We start from the raw sequence: 23,957 nt of genomic DNA on the forward strand, positions 1-23,957 counted from the left end.
ATGCCGTGGGAGCGGCCCAAGAAAATGGCAAAAAGACAAAAAAACAAAAAACAGGCTATTAACATTCTGTGCCTTCTCTAATTGGTTCTCTTTCTCTCCCCACCAGAGGTAACCATCATTCTGTATTTTGTGCTAACCAGTCTCTTATTTTCCTTTATATTTTTTAACAATTTTATATATATGACCCTAAACAACACATTATTTAGTTCTGTCCAGTTTCAAACTCTGTATGAATGGGATCACACTGTTAGGTTTTCTTATGTGACTTGCTTCTTTCGTATAAAATTATGTTTCTAAGATTCATCTGGGCAATTTGTGTAATTGCAGTTCATTTCTGCTTATATATTACGTATATATTACTCTTTAATAGCAACATACCATAACTTATTTGTCCATTCTTCTGTTGATGAGTACTTGAGTAATTTCCAGTTTTTTGCTATTATGAACAGTTCTACTATAAGTTCTTGGTACATATGTGTGAGTTTTTGTAGAGTATATTAACCGTAAGTGAAACTGCTTGGTTGTAGTAAATTTTCCTTGTCTTTTTTATAAGTTATTAATCTTCTAAAATTAATTGCCTGCTTATTTGGCTAACTCTCCAAATTGATTTAAATCTCCATGAAGTTAGGAAACTTGTCTATCTTCTTCACTACTGTATTCTTTATGCTTATCAGCACAATGTCTAGCATATAGTGATACTAAATAAGGAGCTGACCCTAAGACATTAACCTAAGATATGTCTTAAATTTATATTTACAGTGTGTGACATAAGTTGTTTCTCTTCTTTTGTGGTCAAAATCTACTTTAAATAGATGTAATCAAAATATTTAGGTGTTTTTGACCTAATTACTTTAGTGAATGTGGGTCTACCCTACTAGTTCAGTAAAGTCAAGGTAAATAATGATAATGACAGTAACAAAGAACAAAAAGAGGCTGCTTAAGATCCTTTCAAAAATGACTAATTTATTTAATAACAGTAACTACATTAGAGAAATAACTCTAAACAGAAAAAAATGTAGAAAAAGAATCTAGAGCTAAAGGGCATATTGATTATCTAGTAGAATAACTGCTTTATGCATTACCTTTTTCTTTTCAAAAGCACATTTCTATTTTGGTTACCTGCAAAGGAAGTAGAGGACTCCAATGATGAGAGTCCCCAGAAGAACAGCCAATGCTGCAAAAGTTGTGAACAGGTCACTTTCAGTTTGGATGCTGGAACTTGGGAGAAAAACCTCTTCACAACGAGCTCCTGTGTAATTTTCGATGCATCTATAGAATAAAATTTTAGATAAAGAATTGCATTCTCTGTTCTATTAACTAATAATGAAAGAATAAGGTTTCCAGCTAGTTAAAAAAAAAAAAGACTAATTTTCAGACTGTGAACATAGAATAGGCATGCTTTCCCATAGTGCTCACAGAGCTACAGTTACAATAAAACAAATTAGCATATGTAGTGTAATCTTTGCTATTTTCCTTTTCCAGTTTTCAAATTGTTTAGAAACTACAGAAATTATAGAATATCCAATCCTTTTTTTTTTTTTTTTTTTGTCTTTTTTCTAGGGCTGCACCCTCGGCATATGGAGGTTCCCAGGCTAGGGGTCTAATCAGTTATAGCCACCGGCCTACACCAGAGTCAGCAATGCCAGATTCGAGCCACGTCTGCGACCTACACTACAGCTTACAGCAATGCCGGATCCTTAACCCGCTGAGCGAGGCCAGAAATCAAACCTGCAACCTCATGGTTCCTAGTCGGATTCATTCGTTAACCACCAAGCCACAACGGGTACTCCCTCAATCCATTTATCTTCTCGATATTCAATATTTTCAATATGTAATTATCCACACTTGAGTTTGTCTGATATTTTGTTATATCTGTTATAGGTGCTATTTTAAATGTATTTTTCCTCAACATTGCTAACTAGTTATTCCAACCCCATTTATTAAATAACTCTTCCCTTTCTTACTGTTTAACACTATCTCCCTTAACATATGTCAAATTTTTATAAGTCACAGCATTTCTTTATTCTTCAATGGTCTATACATCTAATCTTCAGCTTCTACCATATTGCTTCAATATTGTTGCTTTATAATATCTTTTAGCATCTGGTAGTTCTACCTTATTATTTTCCTTTTCCAGAGATTTTTTTTTTTTTTTTTTTTGCTTTTAAGGGCCACACCTGTGGCATATGGAAGTTCCCAAGGTAGGGGTCAAAATTGGAGCTACGGCCATTGGCCTAGGCCACAGCCACAGCAACATGGGATCCCAGCTGCATCTGCAATCTACAGCACTGCTCACGGCAACACTGGATCCTTTACCCACTGTGTAAGGCCAGGGATCAAACCCTCATCCTCATCGATCTTAGTCGGGTTCATTAACTGCTAAGCCACGAAGGGAACTCCTCTCCAGAGATTTATTGATATTTTCATTTGCCAGCCAAATATTTTAAAGACAATTACTTTCAGCTCTTTAAAACTATGTGACAGAAAACCATAATCTTTAATAATGTCAATCAGTTACTTTTTCCCTATTAATACGTTTAAAGACTATACAACGTAGTTATTGATATGAATTAATGAGAATAACACTGGCACCAGATCAATTTCATTATTTCATAGTTGCAGCTAAGGCATTTTAATGTATGCTAATGTGTGTTTATCAAGCAACCCATGAGATTACAGGGTAAACTACACTTAGCAATAATTTTGTATAAAAAAGTCTGTGTGTCTGTATATACGTATGTGTGTATATGTATACATATATATGTATATATAAATACATAGATGTATATATTCTTTAAGTTGATATTATCAAAAATAGAAATATTTATTCCACTAAATTAATTCTTCTCACCTCTTTCCAGTGTAGGAAGTATTTACAAATGTCATCTCCTTTTCTTCCACCTTAGACTAATAAGTATGTAGGCCTAGAAAGTTACATGTGAACTAATTGCTGACAAAGCTTGACAACTAGTAAGATAGGCTAATATAGCACTATACAAATAAGGGAAAAGAATACCAAGATTTAGCATAAGGGGAGTTCCCATCATGGCTCTGCAAAAATGAACCCAACCAGTATCTGTGAGAATGCAAGTTCAATTCCTGGCCTCGTTCAGTGGGTTAAGGATCCAGTGTTGCTGTGAGCTGCGGCGTAAGTCACAGACATGGCTTGGGTCCCACATTGCTATGGCTGTGGCATGGGCTTGCAGCTGCAGCTCTGATTCGGCCTCTAGCCTGGGAACTTCTATATGCCACAGGTACGGTCCTAAAAAAGAAAAAGAAAAAAAAAAAAAGATTTAGCACAATGGATCAATTTTACTTAAATGAGCATGTGGAAGATATTTTATGAACCTCAGGCCCTACAGGTGGTGAGGCAGTGGTGTTATTGGTTAAAGCTTCCACTAGGGGATGTCAGTTTGAGCAAAGAAGCAGTTCTGATTCTCTCAAACTACTATACAGATGGAGTTGAGGAGACACAGAAAGGAAAAGAAAGGATGCTGTATGAATGGCAAATTGAAGTGGAAGTAAAATCCTTTAGAAAACACAATTATCTAAATTAAAAAATACTTATTTTTCCCATAGGCCAAGTCAGTTAAATAAGTATGATGAGAAAAAAATTAAATGAAAATAATTTGTTTCTTTCTCTTCTAACACCACATCTCACTCTCCAAAAGGGGAATAAATCACAAACACACACACACACAAACGCACGCGTGCATGCACGCTCCCCCCTAGAAAGTTAACACAGAGACTACCATATAAATCAATACAGGAGTTCTTGTGTGGCTCATCAGGTTAAGGATCTGGCATTGTTACTACCATAGCTCTGATTACAGCTGTGGTGTGGGTCTGATCTCTGGCCCATGAACTTCTGCATGCTGTGGGCGTGACCAAAAAGGAAAAAAAAGTCAGTACATATGTTATCACAAAATAACCAAAGAAGGAAAGAGGCATTCTGCACAGTAATAATAATTTTAAAACAGTTCTAAAAAAAGTTTGCAAAAGAAAAACTCCTCTAGTTCCTCTAGTTTTCAACAATAAAATCCAATAGGTAATAATTTTGACCTCCAAGGTTTTAAAAGAAAATATTTAGCCAGTGGAAAAAATTCCTGTCACAGTTTTAAAATAACTCTCAAGTTGTGAAATTATGTTAAAATGAGGTTCAGTTTCTATTTGAGAAAATATAACTAGAAACCTAAAGAAATAACTCCTGTAATTAGACAAGGATAATTCTTCTTTAAGATAAAGATTTAAAAAAAAAAAAAGCTATAAACTCATTACTCAAATTTCTTAAGTCTGTTTAAATTTAGGTAAGATCTTCAAGGAAGAAGATGATAAACTAGCTGATGTAACTAACTATTTGTGTTTTACCTGGATCATAAATACTTTGAGTTGGAAGGAGTCAAGAGAATGGTATAAGCTGAGTGGTCAGATCAAATTTAAGCAAATAAAAAAGGCATATAAAGGAAACCAGTCAACACCAGAGTGTTGTTCTGTTGTCTTACAGCTAGTGAAGCAAACACATGCTCTTAAGGGAAAGTCAAAAGCTGATGGTATCTTCAAATAAAGGAAAATCAAGAAAAAAACAAGGCTTATTATTACTTAATCAAATCAGAATTTAGAGATAGGCAAAGAAATTTAAATATTAATGTTATCTGAAAAGCAGAAATGGCCAACCTAAAAATTAATTTTAAAATTTCAGATATTTATCATACAAAATAGTAAACACTGCCTACCGATGAGTGTGTACAAGGATTCTGCTTTTAAATATCAAGCGCATTTATGAAAATGTTATGACCCAATTATGAAACAAATATCAAATTTCAGGCAAACTCAATTCCTTTAAGGATAAATAAGGGTGAATTAAGAAGATCTAGACAGACAACTAAATGGTAGTACTGGTTGAAGCAAAACAAAAAGGAGAGGCGCTGTACCACCATTTTACACAGAACCAAGTAGCCTTCGGTCTTTAGGAAACTTTCTTGCTATATTATTTCTGGACATCACTTCAGCACAGACTGCCAAGGAGCAGAGAGTTGTGCCACCTAATGAGGTGATTACCAAGCACTAAAGATCACGTATGTCCTCCTGGAACTGAAAGGTGAATGCTGGCATAAGCACAAACACTCTACGGGGTGAGAAATTCCAAAATTCTAAATCCAGTCATATGTGTTGGTTTTCTGGCTGAATATCACCAACAATCTGTCCCTAAACCCAGAAGCTATGTTTAGCAAATTGGACATGAAGTGAGGTCATTCGATTCTACAGCATTCAAGGGAAGTTGTTACAACATAAGACACTTTCAGCATGATAAATAACCAAGGTTTTCATCATGTAAACAAACAGTGCTATTTAGTTTCAAGAAAGAGTATTGGACTGTGAGCTGGAAAAAACTGATTTCTTGATCCCACTCTTTTGCTTGTTGGCTGTGTGACCCTGGGCAAGTCCCTTAAACTCTCTTAAGACTCTGTAAAATCAAAATAACACCTGCTTTAGCTATTTCCTAGGGCTACTGTCAGAACCAAATAATGTCTGAAAGTGCTTTCAACACTGAAACACACTATACAAGTAAAACTGAGATTAGTTACTTTACAAAGGCCATGTTTACAACTCATGTAGGACTACAGGGGATAAAATGCTTAAGAAAAATTAGAGCCAGAAAAAGCTAAGAGCTGTGTTATTATTATTAAATATTTCTCAGAAACAAATAAGCTTACACTGTACGTGTTCACTAACCCAATACAGACTCAATGTCAATGCCACTTCACTTAGGCTAATCTATCCTGGAAAGAAAAAGTATATTGGCATATGCCAAACTAGACTTCCAAGTTTGACTACTACTCTGTAGCGATCAAAGTTCAATCTGAAACCTATGAAAAATGGTAAAAACAAAACAAAAATAAAATTAAACTACTAACATGTCTGAGAAACACGAACTGACAACATGGACTTGAATCACTTTAGTAATAATGTAGAGCCATATAACAATACACAAACATGCCAATATCCTATGAAACTCCTACTAGATTTTTACAGATCAAGAATTCAGGAGGAGTTCCCGTTGTGGTGCAGCAGAAACGAATCTGACTAGGGACAATACAGTTTTGGGTTCGATCCCTGGACTCCACTCTGTAGGTTAAGGATTCGGCGTTGCCATGAGCTGTGGTGTAGGTCACATACTCAGCTCAGATCTAGCGTTGCTATGGTGTAGGCTGGCAGCGACAGCTCCAATTAGACCTCTAGCCTGGGAACCTCCATATGCTGCAGATGTGGCCCTAAAAAGACCAAAAAAAAAAAAAAAAGAATTAATGGAACACTGGTTATTTTATTAGCTAGTGCCATAAATGTAACTGCACTAACAATTTATTAGATTCTTAATAGTATCTAGAGATACTTAGCAAATATTCAATCTTGGAAAAATTTTCTTTAATGTCATATTTATATGACTTTAGCACCCTTAACAACCAATAACTATTATACTTAAAATGTGTAAGAGTAATAACTAAGTCCAGTAAAAAAGCAAGTTCTTCCAAGGTTGACTATCAACCAGATAACTCATATGCTAAAACAGACTACAGACTATATCTGTATATGAATGTATAAAACACTCTGCATAGAGAGTAATTTATTTTTGTCATTCTGTATTGTTATACTTTTATTGTGAAGGATTATAATTTTTTTGCTTAAATAAGTAAATCACTGTGAAAGTTTAAAATATTTTACTTAACTGAAACAAGGTAAAGCACAGTGAATGAATGAAGCATGTAAATAAATGATGGGAGTAAGCAACTATAGTTTAAAACAGGACCTTTATTATGGAATCCATGCACTGGCTAATCTTTTCCAATTAAGATTTTTGGGAGAGACACCCAGAGAATGCTGCTTGGTTCACCAGAGTACTTATCAAAATCCTGTCATTTAAAAACATTTCTTAAATGTTTTCTTTCTCCATATGAACAAAATTAACTGTCTAAAGTCTTTGCTTACCCTATTTTACCTTTCTAAAAAAAAAAAAAAAAGATCAGGGAGGAAATCCAAAACTGCTCTTGAAAGATAAGGTATATATTTAAAAAAAAAAAAATCAGGGAGAAAAAGTAAAACTACAAGCAGAAAATACATGTATATTTTTTGTAGTCTATTGTGTTCTGATCCTTAGTGTAAAAAAATATATATTTGTATACACAAAGATTTATTTGCACATAAAAACTGGTATATGTCAGCTCTTCCTTTAAGTAATAATTTCAGTAAATATATAAAACTATATTTAAAATTTATAAATAATAAATTATATTAATGGGCCTTATGGTTGTAGACATTTTTCACATGTTTTGGTAAAACTTAAAGATCATCAAGACCATAAACCCAGGAACAACTGGAAAGATGTATGCTCTTAAATCACCAGACACTCAATTAAACCACAGTTCTAAATGGACAGTATTCATGCTGGCATCTTACCTTCCCAGGCTTCAGGTCTCAACAACCTTCTAATGCAGGCAAAATCTCATGCCCCAACTTGGAATAAGACAAAGAGAAGCCAGCATCAGTTCACTTCCTGACAAAAGAAGTTAAGTATTAGAGCTGAACAAAAGTCACAGTTGTCACTTTGCATGGTATTCCTATGTTGAAAATGAAATCTTACTGATGAGAAATTGGGATATTTTTCAGTGGCCTTTCAAAGGAAATAGTGGATGAAAAAGATACTATCTAAAAGGATAACCAAAATTCGAAAGCAAATGCAGCTGATATAACTTCATTATGCAACAACAAATAAGAAGAGAATGAAGGAGCTTTAAAGGAGGACATACATTATCTTTCATTGGCACTCTGATTCCTAGAACAGCGACGAGCTAATCTGAGTTAGTTCTGAAAAGTAGTTTCTGCTTTTAGACAAGCGACACAAATGAGTAAGACAAACACTGATAGAAGACAAGCAGACCTCAGAAAGGAGCCATGTTTCCACTGTTTCAAAACCACATTCTGCCATGTTTGACAAGGTGATCCAGAAAAATGTGAGGTTTCAAGAAGATTATCCTCTTTTAAGTTTTGTCCTAAGCATAGTGAGGTCAAGAAAGATCTATCAGTTGTTTCTGCTGAGAATACTAATGAAAAATCTTTATCAGAAGTCAGATTACTAAAATGGAAAAGTGTTAACAAAATGCATAGCTAAATAGAGCAGTTGTTTTATGCATTTGCAACTGTTCTTCTATTATAAGCTTCAAGGCTGTGATTACCTTTCTGTAAAGGTGTTCTAAAGATCAATCTAAATCCTTATGTTTAATAAAACATGTGGTACAGTGCCAAAAGTCAAAGTTAAGAGGACTTTGTTCTGATTAATATCACAGTAGCACTTCAAAGTTTTTCCTTTGAACTATAACCTTCTACTAAATTTACAGATGAAAAAAACAGAAGTCTTATCTAAAAAGAGTGCCAAGAACTGAACTAGCTTATCATAACCAATTGACCTTAAAAAAATTTAAAAATCTTATGTGGTTAATAAAACAACTCATAAAATCCAGACAATTCCTTTTGGAAACTGAATTTAGTAAAATGTACAGGGAGGTCTAGGAAAACTGCTGACAGACACAAATGCAATCTACAGTTAAAAGAGGCAACATGGCAAACACAGAAGCACAATAAAAATTGATTTTCATATATTTTTACAGTTGTCATTCTCAACCTCAATTATTTTACTTCCATAAACAAGCCTTTCATACAACAAGCTTTTCATTTATTACATGTTTGTACACTTAAATTTCCTCTCCTAAATAAAATTCACTCTTTATCACCTGACAAATGGTGATATCTACCTAGAAAACACTGGGACTGTTGTGGATAGCGGAAAAGCTTGGCCTTAGCCAAGACAGCAGGTCTGAGCTTGTGGCCTTGTGGGTGGATAATTCTTGGAAATGCACCTCTGGGAGAATCCTGATGATCAGACTCAGGTAACCTGGACTTGCTAAATCACTCTAGGTAATTTACCAACAAATATCCCTTTGCCTGATGTCTCAAATTCTGCAACGGTTGGCTCTGACATGATCCCAAGACGCCTGGAGGAGAATGAGGCAGCAAGAAAAGGCCTCATCCAGCTAGTGATGCAAACATGGGTGGAGACAAGTCCTTCTTCCCTATCCTTGCTCCATAAACCTAGAAAGATCTCCTTGGAAGGTTGAAAGGACCTTCCAACTAGAGGGACTAGGTTGGAACCTTTGCCTAAGTTGGCCAAGAGGACAAGTCTGGAAAGGGCTTCTCTGCTTGCGCTATTCTCTGATAAAAGGCTTTGCAATAGACAAGAAAGACTGTTAGGTGTCCTGGCTAATGCACCCTTCCGGGTTATCTGATTCTATGGAGGCCTGTGCTTTTCATTGCCTTTGAGCTATTTTACAACCCTATAAACTGTAGAGGACATATTCTAATGTAAACGAATTTTGTCTAGTATAATATAATAGACTGCCCTATGGATACTGACAAGTGTCCAGTATTTATAAATTAATTTCCGTATGGCTGATCTCCTATACTTACATGGGTGTGTTGTCTGAATTCTCCTGAGTCAGTTTTAACATCTTACTGGTTCCCTCATTAGTGAATGAGTTAAATATATTTTTGACATATATGTATTATACATTTATATGAAAATCATGGTTTCCTTTACATAAAAATTTACTTTTTAAAAAATCCGTTTTGAAGGTCGCCCACTGGATTCATCTGACAGAGCTAGCTAAGTGGAGCTGCCAGGGAAGTGCACATCCTGAAAGCCCAGGTATGTTTTTTCCAGGCTCCCAGAGGTGAATCCCAAGCAGCAACAGAACTTAAAAATCTGCTGGCTCTCCACCTCTCTAGCTTTTTTCCCTATCCACTAACTTTATGTTTTATCTTGTTGTTGTTGGTTTATTTACTACTGATGTTATTTTCCCACTAGTAAGAGCAATGATAATGAGTTTGGTTTTATAGTTGGACAATTTGATGATCTCTGTAAGTGAATGACAGAGATCTATTCAACTAGGTGAAAGATGACAGAGAAACTGATCTGTTAGGCTTTTATTAAAAATTCAGTTCTCTATTTTTTTTTAGCTCAAATCAATTAAAAATTCATATCCACCTGGAAGGAGAATACTCTTTGACATTTGGGCCACTGAGATATTATATTTCTGTGTTTATTTCATCTGCACCAAAGTTATAGCTCTGAAGTGATAAGCTTTCTCTGTTCCTATGGGTCAAATTCAGAAAGGCTTTCACTTCTCACTCTGTGTGAAATTTCTTCCTGTCTCCAGAGGATGCTAAAAAATTATAGTATAAAGTCTCTTAAATTAAATAAGTTCTGTTCTGACTGACTTATAGCAATAATAAAGATCTTACAAAAATTTAATATTCCTAAAATTTCCAGAATAGGAAATTGGACTTCTAATGCTTTAAATGTACTAAACTTAAAATTCTTCTCATTAAAACTAGGAAACATTTTAAGAATCCAAGTTTACATTAATAAGAGTAAATCTTTGGTAAACAATACCTGTTTAATAATTTTGGCTTAATAAAAACACCCATATTTTTTCTTTGATTTATTGGTGTTAAGTATAACAGAAGTGTACATTTTATTCCACTTGGGTTTGTTTTTTCTAAAATTATTCAGGTGTACTGATAAAATAAGCTAACATTACTACTATGTATTATTACAAACTATGAAAATGAAAACTGTATTTAATTAAACTCAAGAATTATTTTGGGAGTTCCCGTCGTGGCGCAGTGGTTGACGAATCTGACTAGGAACCATGAGGTTGCAGGTTCGGTCCCTGCCCTTGCTCAGTGGGTTAACGATCTGGCGTTGCCATGAGTTGTGGTGTAGGTTGCAGACGTGGCTCGGATCCTGTGTTGCTGTGGCTCTGGCGTAGGCCGGTGGCTACAGCTCCGATTCGACCCCTAGCATGGGAACCTCCATATGCCGCGGGAGCGGCCCAAGAAATAGCAAAAAAGACAAAAAAAAAAAAAAAAAAGAATTATTCTGGCAGATATGTATTTCAACCACAATTATGTCTCAAGGTAACTCAAGGTAACAATTATTTCCAAGGTAACTGAAAATCGTGAACTTAAAATGAATTAATGGATATTATTAGACATGTAGATAACTTTAAAGTAAGATAAAATACTGAAACATTAAACATGAAGGGTAATTTTAAGTTTATATATTTTTGCTTCTTAAGGTTACAGCTTTTGTCATGTTAATGAACATATTAACTTTTGCCCACTTTAAGGAATTATAGAGAGATGTGTGCGACAGTAGAAAGTTGTAGGGAGTTCCCGTCGTGGCGCAGTGGTTAACGAATCCGACTAGGAACCATGAGGTTGCGGGTTCGGTCCCTGCCCTTGCTCAGTGGGTTAACGATCCGGCGTTGCCGTGAGCTGTGGTGTAGGTCGCAGACGCGGCTCGGATCCCGTGTTGCTGTGGCTCTGGCGTAGGCCGGTGGCTACAGCTCTGATTCAACCCCTAGCCTGGGAACCTCCATATGCCGCGGGAGCGGCCCAAGAAATAGCAACAACAACAACAGACAAAAAGACAAAAAAGACAAAAAAAAAAGAAAGTTGTAGTATGTGAGTTCATGACTTTGTATGACTAGTAAATTGCTTGTGTATGCCACACAGTTCTCAATTATCCACTACCCCAGTTTTCTTTGTAAAATAGACGTTAGTTATAGCTACTTGGTTGAAAATTATATTTGATATTATTAATGAGACTATACTGGAACACCTGGGACAGAGAAATACAACTTTGTGTATACTTTGTTTTCCAAGGAAAAGAGGAGACTTGTCTGAAAGCTGCAGTTTGCAGCAGTTCTCAGGCTTTTAAATATCCAAATCAAAGGACTCTAAGACTTATCAAGGACTCAAGAGAGCTTTTGTTTATATGGGTTAGGAACTACTGGTATTTACTATATTAGAAAGTGAAATATACATTTAAAAAATACTGGCGTTCCCGTCGTGGCTCAGTGGTTAACAAGCCTGACTAGCAATCCATGAGGAAGCATGTTCAATCCCTGGCCCTGCTCAGTGGGTTAAGGATCTGGCGTTGCCGTGAGCTGTGGTGTAGGTCGCAGATGTAACTTGGATCCCGCACTGCTGTGGCTGTGGTGTAGGTTGGCAGCTATAGCTCCAATTTGACCCCTAGCCTGGGAACCTCCATATGGTGTGGGTGCGGCCCTAAAAAGACAAAAGACAAAAAACAAAAACAAAACCCTTACTTATTGATTTATTTGAAATAATAATAATGAACACACAAGTGTGTTATAACATCTTAGTATTATAAAAATGGCTTCAACTAGTAAAACCCCTGAGAGAGTAAAGTGCAGGGTCAGTTTGTTCTAGAATATGAAAAAGTATAATGAAGAACAGAACTTAGAAGGTAAATTTTATTTTGTCACTTTGACTAAAGAGGTAACAAAATATTACTTCCCAGGTCTTAACCAAGTGAGCAAATCTCTGACAACTTTTTTGATTTTGTCTTCCCAAAACTGGATCCTAAATATAGAAAAGATAAAATAAAAAGTCAGGATATCTTTTACACCTAAAAACTATCTTTGAGATTTCCCACAGGACCCCTGGAAAATCGCAAATGTTCTTGATCTTTTACCTTTTACAGAGATGATAGATATAATTATAGCAGTAAAACAATGAACCAAAATCTATGAAATTTCCTGGAAATCTGTTAATACCTTTGCTGTCCATCATAATGTTTTTAATCTCAGGGCAAATGCCAGTCAAAACTCTCATGAAATAGTTATACACTATATTTCCAACGGAGAGTTCTACCCTAACACTCTGATATTATTAGCTAGAGAAATTAATTATCCACCGCCAACTATGCAGTGTTATTTGAATGTGAAGCTTGTCAAAAGACACCTCGATAGGCTATAAGGCAGAGTCTGCATTCTCAACCACAAAGGACAGTCTCAGCGCAAAGTTCTGACACTTAAAAAAAAAAAAAAAAAAAAAAGAGGAGTTCTTCTGTGGCATAGCAGGTTAAGATCCAGCGTTGTCACTGCAACCGTTTGGGCTGCTGCTGTGGCACAGGTTTGATCCCTGGCCTGGGAACTTCCACATGCTGCAGGTATGGAAAAAAAAAGAAATCTGGGGTACAAGCTTCTGAGATGACAAGACTGAATCAATATTCCCAGGATTGTTTACTGTTCAAAAGCAGATCGCCTCAAGAAAGTAAACTGTTTCTCCAAGATCTTGAGGAACACAGGACTGAATGAACTAATGAGGGAGGATTTATTGTGGTTATTTGTTTAGAATATTGTTAATACTGTAATGATCTATTTTTCTTAAAGAAACTTTTTTTTCTTAGGCTATTAATATTCCACGACAATTAGGTAAACAGTACTTCTATAAAGTGAAAACAAATTACTTTGACCTGATATCTGATTCTTATTAAGCACCTCCTGACCCCCAAACTCAGAAACTATTACTGAACCCCCTTACTCTTTATGGCAATAGTTATTTGCATATGTCCAACAAGAACCTGTTCTCCTTTTTACTAGGATAAAACTGTACCAATCATTTGGCCAAACAAGGCCTTCCCTAGACTATCATATTTGAGAATGACTCTCATTGAATTAGGTAAGCCAAGTGATTTTTACAAGCCAAAGGCTGACTTTACATATGCGCCAAAGCCTACAAAGCAGTAACAGGTCTGCTACCTGGCTTATGGGTTCAAGCTCACGGGAGGTAAGGAAGTCACTTATTGGCAGGTCAAGAACTTTAGCAAAAAGAGAAAAGAAGCTTGCCAAAGGTACTGTATGTGAAATCTGGTATAGTTAATTTGGCTTGGTTTTCTAGCCTCAGGACAGTAAGTGATAGAGGCTTATAAAGTCGATTTCAAGATTCTTTATGAAAACTTCAGGCAGAACTTAATTTTGCAACTTTCATGTATGTTTAATATTGAATTGCAAAAGCAAATTCAAGGTGATCTACAGATTTGTTTAACACTCTTACTGCACTACCATTTTTTATACCAAGAATAATTCTTTGGTATTACATAACTATAAGGAGGTAGGACAGTTGTGAAAATATCATGAAAGACTTTAAAATGGAATGAATAAAAAGATTACTGGGTGTTCTGTCCCATCCATCCTTCCAGATGATATGGTTCTATAGGGACCTGCATCTTTCATTGTCTTTCAGCTGTTTTATAATTTTGTAAATTATAGAAAACAAAATAATGCAAATGGTTCTTTTCCACAGAAACTCAGATGAATTTTGTCTGGTGGCGTACAATAGATTATTGCCTTGTAGATACTCATGAGTTTTGCATGTATTCATAAATTTCTTTCGGCATTTCTGATTACATGCATATCTATTGCTCTGAACTGGTTTTAACATTTTACTGGTCCTCTCATTAATTAATAAGTTAAATAATGTCTTTGATCTATTCATTTATATTTATATGAGATCATGCTTTTACCTTTTTAAAAAAAAATAACATCAGGAAGGCTGACCCAAGGCTCCAGAGCCTGGGAAGACTCTTATCCCTCCAATTAAATGGCTAAGGTAGAGGGAAGCAGAAACTACTTTATCATATTTAGGAATTCTATGACACATTAGGCCTCTAGGGTACCTTATGTCATGCTGTCATTTGACTTTCAGACAATGACCTTCAAACATGTTTCCAGAAACATACTACATATAAAAATTAAGGGTAAAGTAAAAGTCATGATAAAATAAACTACCCTGGATCAAACTCTTTTACTAGAAAAGAATAGTACTTTTGAATTTATTTTATATATTTTTATCTTTAACCATAACTTTAACAACTATGCAAAAGTAAAGAAAAATGCAATTTCTTTCAGAATCACAACACGCCATGGGTTAATTTCTGCCATTTGTACACTGTAATACAACAGAAAAATAATCTCAAAAACAATACAAAAAGGAACATCATGCAATAAAGCAATTTTAATTTCTTTCATGTTACAAAGAACTAAGTAATAAATTTGTAAAATCCATTTGGATTAGACCTAACAAATTTAGTGGCAGCTTTGATGAGATAAGGAAAAGGAACTTCTAATAGCTAGGCAATTGGTGCCATGAGAGTCAACTTCTCTCAGTTCTCTTTCTGCAGGAAAAGAGAACTGAGAGAATATATCTTTGGGAAAAGTAATACGTTAAGCTACACTGTCATTTCACCATTTAACTCTCTGTGTGTGCAAGTTTTCAGAAAGAATTTTTAAAACAGAAAGACCAGTGGAAAGAAGGCACAGTATGAGGAAAAGTATTATGATATAAAAAGATGTAAAAAGATAAAATATGCTACTTCACACCTGGCCCCTGATAATAACCACCTTCACCTTGGACAGAAATTAGAATATGTGTTCCTAAGAGAAGTCTTGGGTACACAGAGGTGAGAAGGTATCTGACAATAGAAAGGGCTGGTGGTCTGAAATAGCTACTCAAACTTGACTTTGGGACGATCCAATGAGATAACGTATTTCAAAGCACTTGGCATATCGAGGTGCTCAATAATGTTCATGAAGAAGCGATCTAACAAACTCTTGAATATGAGCTGTGGCCTGACTGCTGGTCAGGAAGAAAATGGAAAATAAAGAAATGGAAAAAGGGTAATGCAAATTAGACACACTAAACAAAAGCCTGGTATGTGGTGTTCTGAAATTTAATTCTAAAACTTAAGTAAATTATATATAGAATATCTGATTAACTACAAAATGCTGCTATAGCACTATACACAATAGCCAAGACATGGAATCAACCCAAATGTCCATTGATAGATGAATGGATCAGGAAGATGTGGCATATATACACAATGGAATACTACTCGACCACAAAAAAGAACAAAATAATGCCATTTGCAACATGGATGGAACTAGAGACTCTCATACTGAGTGAAGTAACTCAGAAAGAGAAAGACAAATACCATATGCTATCATTTATATCTGGAATCTAATGTACAACACAAAGGAACCTTTCCACAGAAAAGAAAATCATGGACTTGGAGAATAGACTTGTGGTTGCCAAGGAGAAGGGAGTGAGATGGACTGGGAGTCTGGGGTTAATAGATGCAAACTATCACATTTGTTACTATTTTTCATCTGATAATCTTTTTCTTTTTCTTTTTTTTTTTTTTTTTTTTTTTGGTCTTTTTGCTACTTCTTTGGGCCACTCCCACAGCATATGCAGGTTCCCAGGCTAGGGGGTCGAATCGGAGCTGTAGCCACTGGCCTACGCCAGAGCCACAGCAACTCGGGATCTGAGCCGCGTCTGCAACCTACATCACAGCTCACGGTAACACCGGATCGTTAACCCACTGAGCAACAGCAGGGATCGAACCCGCAACCTCATGGTTCCTAGTTGGATTCGTTATAACCACTGCGCCACGACGTGAACTCCTCATCTGATAATCTTAAAACCTGTTCAAAACACATATATGAGAAAGAATTTTGCTTCCAAAGATTCTGCAGTCTAGAGTTGGACAACATAAGCCAACTGTTCAAGAATAAAACACATCAGTGTTAAAACAAAAATAAACTGAAAACAATGCATCTCAAGGTTTTTTTTTTTTTTTTTTTTTTTTTTTTGCCTTTTGTCTTTTTGTCTTTTTTGTTGTTGTTGTTGTTGTTGTTGCTATTTCTTGGGCCGCTCCCACGGCATATGGAGGTTCCCAGGCTAGGGGTTGAATCGGAGCTGTAGCCACCGGCCTACGCCAGAGCCACAGCAACGCGGGATCCGAGCCGCGTCTGCGACCTACACCACAGCTCACGGCAACGCCAGATCGTTAACCCACTGAGCAAGGGCAGGGACCGAACCCGCAACCTCATGGTTCCTAGTCGGATTCGTTAACCACTGTGCCACGACGGGAACTCCCTTTTTTTTTTTTTTTTTAAATCATTCACATAGGGAATAGTCAGCTTTTCCAAAATACCTAGACTCCAGAGGACAGTAAAAGAAAAATCAGAGATGAGCGAAAGCAGGAATAATGGGAGTGTATTGAAAGGTATTGTATAAATTCAAAATAAAAAAAGTTTTCTTTGGGGACTTTTTAAAAAAAAAAAAACTGATGTTATTTAGTACAATCAAATACAGCAAATCAATAGAAAGTAATGAGGAGGGGTATATCCAGCATGAACGTAAGACAATCTGGGGTATTTCTCAACAAAATGACAAAGTGTTTCATGGTTATCTCCAGCATCATTTCACCTCACTTTTGTTTTCTATTGTGACATGGCACCCACTTCCAGAGCCTAGAGTCTCAAAAGGTACTAAAGAAGACATCCTTGTGCAGTGATATCCAAAAATGATTCCAAGTTCTGGACAACTCTCTGCCCCCACCCCTGCCCCCACCCCATTCATCAGAGATACTTTGCTCAGTTCTGATCAATTGACTTCTACTAATAAGTAGCACTAATGACCAAAGCATTAATCCTTGGAGGATCATTTGCACATAACAAAATAATCAAGTTACAGCAGTCAAGATATTTACATGTTTAGCTAGACTTGAGTAATAATAACTGGCTACATTTATTCTCACTAAAGGACAGCTGAGCAACTAATCACTGAAAGAATTTAGACGCGCTCAAGGAAAACTTTCTCAATAACTAAGCATCCTCTCAATTTAGATCATTGTTAGAAAAGGACTATTTCATATCCTAGCTTGAGAAATACACACCTATCCTTTAATATTTACCAATGTTATATATGTTATTCTTCATCATTTAATTATGTGTATTTTAGACAATAATGCTCCTTTTCTCTAATAAGACTAGAAATATGGAAGAAATGGCTAAATATCCCCATCCTCATTATTCTTTTATCCTTTTTCTTCTCCAATTATAGAATCCTTAGCTAGTCCCAGAGCTGAATGAGATAAAGACTGCACTTCTAAATCCTACTTTCACGGAGTTACAGCCATGTGACTAGGTTTCAACTAACAGGGTATGAGAAAAGTGATGGGTGCAACCTCCAACATTGAGAAAATATCCTTAAAAGGAGAAGTGTCTCCTTTTCTTCCTTCCTACTTTTTGAAAAGATGTAATCAACAGATTCTAAAATATCTGTGGGAAGTATCAAAAGAAGCTGAGAATGGGCAGATGCTGCAAAATAAGAGCTTGAGGGACTAAGGAGAAGGTGGCAGTGGTGGCAGATCTCAGGATACACCATAAGCTTCCTAGAAGGTGAAAGGCTCATTTTGACTTCCAGGAATCTGGTTTCTTGCTTGCAGTGGCCTGAAAAGGAACCAGGAGTACAGTAATGGTGATAGAATGGAACCATTCCATGATGGAAGCAGCAGCATAAACGTGCAAGTATGCCAGAGTATGGAAGAAATACTGAAACTGGGAGCCCAACCTTCTGGAAGCCAGCTAGAAGACAAACTTCAGCTACTCATGACATGATTGCAGAGGCACTGGCAAAAGGGCAGGCAAGGAGCACTGAATACATTTAACCATAGGACAAAGAATAAAATGGATGAGGGAGAGTGGTGACAAAACACAATAAAAATGTCATTTATTCTGGCAAAGTAGAAATCATAGCGTTTACAAAAATTGGGAAGAGGGTGAAGAAGATGGGAGTACAGTGAGGACTGAGGTTTAAAGCATACACTGGCTGGCAGTCACAGCATGTATTTAACAATGGAGCATCAAGTAGTAGAGAAGTTTAAGCACATTAAAGATTTTTTTAAAAAAACTATGAAAAAGAATATCATTGTCTAAAACTAAAAGGAAGGGCAGCAGAAAAGAGAATGGATGATCATTTTCATCACTGTTCATAGCTGGGAATTAATAGATGCTACCTAAAGACAGAGGGTGGGAGGACTTTGGAAGATGACAAGAACAACAACAACAACAACACCCCAAAAAACCCCACTGAACTAAGACCAAATATATGCTGCAACAGTAAATATTAAGAGGTTTCAAAGAAAAAGATGCTCATATTTCTCACAATGCTAAATTCAACTCTATGCTGCATTTATGAAACATATCTAGAAGTAAAATTGCATGAGATAAAAGTCAGAAATAATAGTAGCAGTAAAGGACTCTAATTTAATTCTCACAGTCCATGCCAAATAAAACAGACAAAAATCACATAACTGAGACAGATTTGATTGTTACATTACATTTTCTGATCTAAAAATAGTATGATCTTTCTATATAAATGTCCAAGGAATAGTAAAAAATATTAAATATTAAACCACTACAAAACAAAACAGAACCTCAAAGAATTCCAAAAGGGAGGAATATTACAGATACCATCCTGATTAACACTGCAGGGTAAAAGGGAGATAAATAAAAGCGGAAAACAAAAGGTCTTTCCAAGTGGAAATTTGCTGAGTCAAGAGGAAATTAAGACAAAATTATACCATTTCTAGAAAATTACAAATATTAGAACTTACGGGATATGGCCAAAGCAGTGTTCAAAGCAAAGTTCATTGGTTCTAAATACTTGTATTAATAGGAAAGAAAAACTGAAAATAAATTAATAAAAACTTTTGGTTAAAAAGAAAAAGAATGATAAAATAATTCAAAGGGAAATTGAATTAATCAAGATAGAGGCAGAAGAGTTAAAAACAGAAAAAAATAGAGCCAATAAATAAATCTAAGAGCTAGTTCTCAGTAAAATAAAATAAATTTGGGAGAAAGCACACTGTGATGGATTAAAGATGGCCAAAAGTTCCCTGTCACTCCTCTCCTTGAGGTATGAATCTATTTCTACTTTCCTTGAATCTGAGCTGACCCTGTTACTTGTTTTGACAAGTTAAATGTAGGAGATGATGCTTCATAATTTTCAAAGTTAGGCCTTAAGGGATCTGCCTGAATCTACTGGAACATTTCCTTTTGATTTCTACTTGAAAAGTCTGACTACCCTTTTGGGACAAAGACTTGAATCCACTTTGGATGTTTCAGAAACTGCCAAGGACCCAGCTGAACCCAGTCATACATCACATGGAGGAGAAGAAAAACCTAGCATTACTCTGCCTGAATTCCTAATCCACAGAACTGTGAGCATATTATAATATGGTTGTTATTTGAAGCCACTGAGTTTGGGGATGTTATATAGAAAACTGATAAACCTTAGAAGTAGGCTATTGTAACTAAAAACCCAAAATGTGGCATTAGCTTTTGGACCAACAATATGTGGAGGCCTTAGGGGCAGAGACTGTTGGTAGAGGCAACATGTACGGTGAGGAAATGCTACTGGAAGTGGAATGTAGCCCCATGAGTATTCCCATATGATACCATTTGGATAGAGCTTCCTAGATAAGACCAGTGCAAATTCTTGTTCCATGAAATTATAAGCAAATAAAATGGTTGTTTTTTAAGCCACTGATTTTTAGAATAGTTTGTTATACAAAATGGATGACCAACCTACAAATGTGTAAGACATGATAAAGGATGGAGGGTATTTTAAAAAATCCCAAAAAGGCTATTTTATTTAAAAAATTTTTTCTTCACTAAGTTTATTTGCATTTTTTTCTAAAATGATTTTTTTTCCATTATAGCTGGTTAACAGTGTTCTGTCAATTTTCTACTATACAGCAAGGTGACCCAGTCACACATACATATATACATTCTTTTTCTCACATTATCACGCTCCATCATAAGTGACTAGATATAGTTCCCAGTGCTATACAGCAGGATCTCATTGCTTATCCATTCCAAAGGCAATAGTTTGCATCTATTAACCCCAAATTCCCAGTCCATCCCACTTGCTCCCCTTCCCCCTTGACAACCACAAGTCTGTTCTCCATGTCCATGATTTTCTTTTTTGTGGAAAGGTACATTTGTGCCTTATATTAGATTCCAGATATAAGTGATATCATATAGTATTTGTCTTCCTTTTTCTGACTTAGTATGACAGTCTTTAGTTCCATCCATGTTGCTGCAAATGGCATTATTTTGTTTTTTATGACTGAACAGTATTCAATTGCGTATATATACCACATCTTCTTAATCCATTCATCTGTCGATGGACATTTAAGTTGTTACCATGTCTTGGCTATTGTGAATAGCCTGCAATGAACATACAGGTGCATGTGTCTTTTTCAAGGAAAGTTTTGTCTGGATATATGCCCAAGAGTGGGAATGCTGGGTCATATGGTAGTTCTATATATAGTTTTCTAAGGTACCTCCATACTGTTTTCCATAGTGCTTGTACCAATTTATATTCCCACCAACAGTGAAGGAGGGGACCCTTTTTTCCACACCCTCTCCAGCATTTGTTTTTTGTGGACTTACTAATGATGGCCATTTTGACTGGTGTGAGGCGGGATCTCATGGTAGTTTTGATTTGCATTTCTCTAATAATCAGAGGTGTTGAGCATTTTTTCATCTGTATATCTTCTTTGGCCATCTGTATACCTTCTTTTGGAGAAATGTCTATTCAGGTCTTTTGCCCATTTTTTGACTAGGTTGTTGGCTTTTTTGCTGTTGAGTTGTATAAGTTGTTCGTAAATTTTAGAGATTAAGCCCTTGTCAGCTGCATCATTTGAAACTATTTTCTCTGATTCTGCTGTCTTTTTTTTTTATTTTATTTTTTTTAAAAGATCATTTTATTTATTTATTTGCCTTTTTGCCTTTTCTTTTTTTTTTGTTTTTTTTTTTTTTTGTTTTTTTTGCCTTTTGTCTCTTTGTCTGTTGTTGTTGCTGTTGCTATTTCTTGGGCTGCTCCCGCGGCATATGGAGGTTCCCAGGCTAGGGGTTGAATCAGAGCTGTAGCCACCGGCCTATGCCAGAGCCACAGCAACGCGGGATCCGAGCCGCGTCTGCGACCTACACCACAGCTCACGGCAACGCCGGATCGTTAACCCACTGAGCAAGGGCAGGGACCGAACCCGCAACCTCATGGTTCCTAGTCGGATTCGTTAACCACTGCGCCACGACGGGAACTCCTGTCTTTTTTTTTTTTTTAATGTTTTCTTTTGCTGTGCAAAAGCTTGTCAGTTTGATGAGGTCCCACTGGTTTATTTTTGCTTTTATTTCTGTTGCCTTGGGACTGACCTGAGAAAACATTTGTAAGGTTGATCTCAGAGAATGTTTTGCCCATGTTCTCTTCTAGGAGTCTGATAGTGTCCTGCCTTACGTTTAAGTCTTTAAGCCATTTTGAGTTTACTTTTGTGCATGGTGTGAGGGTATGTTCCAATTTCACTGATTTTACATGCAGCTGTCCAGGTTTCCCAGTATCACCTGCTGAAAAGACTGTCTTTGTTCCTTTTTATATCCATGCCTCCTTTGTCAAAGATTAATTGACCATCAGTGTCTGGGTTTATTTCTGGCTTCTCTATTCTGTTTCATTGGTCTGTACGTCTGTTTTGGTGCCAGTACCACACTGTCTTGATTACTGTCGCTTTGTAATATTGCCTGAAGTCTGGGAGAGTTATGCCTCCTGCTTGGTTTTTGTTCTTCAGGATTGCTTTGGCAATTCTGGGTCTTCTGCGGTTCCATATTAATTTTTGGATTGTTTGTTGTAGTTCTATGAAAAATGTCAGGGGTAATTTGATAGGTATTGCATTGAATCTGTAGATTGCTTTGAGTAGTAGAGCCATTCTTACAACATTAGTTTTTCCAAAAGAGGCTATTTTAATAAATTCTTTAAAATAACACTGAAGGGAGTTCCCGTCGTGGCTCAGTGGTTAACGAATCTGACTAGGAACCATGAGGTTGCAGGTTCGATCCCTGGCCTTGCTCAGTGGGTTAAGGATCTGGAGTTTCTGTGAGCTGTAGTGTATGTTGCAGACATGGCTCGGATCCTGCATTGCTGTGGCTCTGGTGTAGGCCGGCAGCTACAGCTGTGATTAGACCCCTAGCCTGGGAACGTCCATATGCCACAGGAGCGGCCCTAGAAAAGGCAAAAAGACAAAAAAAAAAAAAAAAAAAAACACTGAAAACCTAGATGAATCAGATAATTATATAAGAAAATATCATTTACCAAAAACAACCCCAGATGAAATACAAAATCAAAACAAACTGATCTCCAGAGAAGAAAATCCAGATCATTCTCCCATGAAACAAATTTGTCAGGGAGCCATCCCTAAAAAATAGATCCAGAAAGTTTCATAGAGGAATCTATAAACAACTAAAGATTAGATCATTTTGATTCTACATTATTCCAAAGCAGTTAAAGGACAAAAAGAAGGAAAATCCTCAATTTTTTTTCTATGAAATATGCTATCATTGATCCTAAAACCGAACAGAGATTTTACAATTAAAATAGGCTAGTCTCACGTATGAATATCAAAGCAAAAAACCTAAATAAAATATAAGCAATAAGAATTGGCAGACCATTAAAAGAATAAGAGGGTTATAGCCCAGGAATACAAAAATGGTTCAAAATCAGGATATTTAATAACATAATTCATCATGTAGACAAAATTAAAGACAAAAAAAACCCCACAATCATGTTGAAAAACTTTGAAAAGGTATTTAATAAAATTCAACAACCATCCTTGATTTAAAACTGCAACAATAGGACCAATAGAGGAATTAAGATGGTGGAGACGTAGGATGTGGGACTCACCTTCTCCCAAGAACACATCAAGAAACGACCCTATCTACATTTAGAATGAGTCTCACAGAACATCTACTGAACACTGGCAGAAGACCTCGGACTTTGTAAAGGGGCAAGAAACCCTCCACATAACTGGGTAGGATAAAAGGCAAAAAAAAAAAGAGAGGGGAGAAAAAGGAATCAGGATGGGACCATCACTCCTTGGAGAGAGCTGTAAAAGAGGACAAGAATCTACAGACTGGAAGGCCCTCCAATGGGCGGAGAGATCAACCAGGATGGAGGGAGAGTCTCAAAGCCTTAGAGGAGAGCACAGGAGACAATTTGAGGAGCCTAATACAGAGAGAAAGCCATACAAAGATCGGTGCCATGACCTGCTGCACTGCAGCTTGAGACACTTAGGCAGGGGCTGGGTGCTAAGGCTTGGGCTTTGGAGGTCAGTCCTGAGGAGAGGATTAGGGTTG

At 36.4% G+C, this 23,957-nt stretch overlaps 1 protein-coding gene across 3 annotated transcripts in view; it reads right to left on the reverse strand.

Moving 5' to 3' along the window:
* Positions 1-23,957, reverse strand: part of NRG4 (neuregulin 4) — a 131,696-nt gene that overhangs the window by 21,767 nt on the left and 85,972 nt on the right. For all 3 annotated transcript variants that reach the window (XR_002345816.1, XM_021099011.1, XM_005656275.3), the window contains exon 5: positions 1,120-1,269. Coding sequence is in view for 2 of the 3 variants with exons in the window: in XM_021099011.1 (XP_020954670.1) it covers positions 1,120-1,269 (150 nt within the window). In the remaining variant the exon portion in view is untranslated. The remainder of the gene's footprint in view (positions 1-1,119; positions 1,270-23,957) is intronic.

The sequence above is a fragment of the Sus scrofa genome, chromosome 7 (genome assembly GCF_000003025.6).
Source record: "Sus scrofa isolate TJ Tabasco breed Duroc chromosome 7, Sscrofa11.1, whole genome shotgun sequence".
In the NCBI taxonomy this organism is placed as follows: domain Eukaryota; kingdom Metazoa; phylum Chordata; class Mammalia; order Artiodactyla; family Suidae; genus Sus; species Sus scrofa.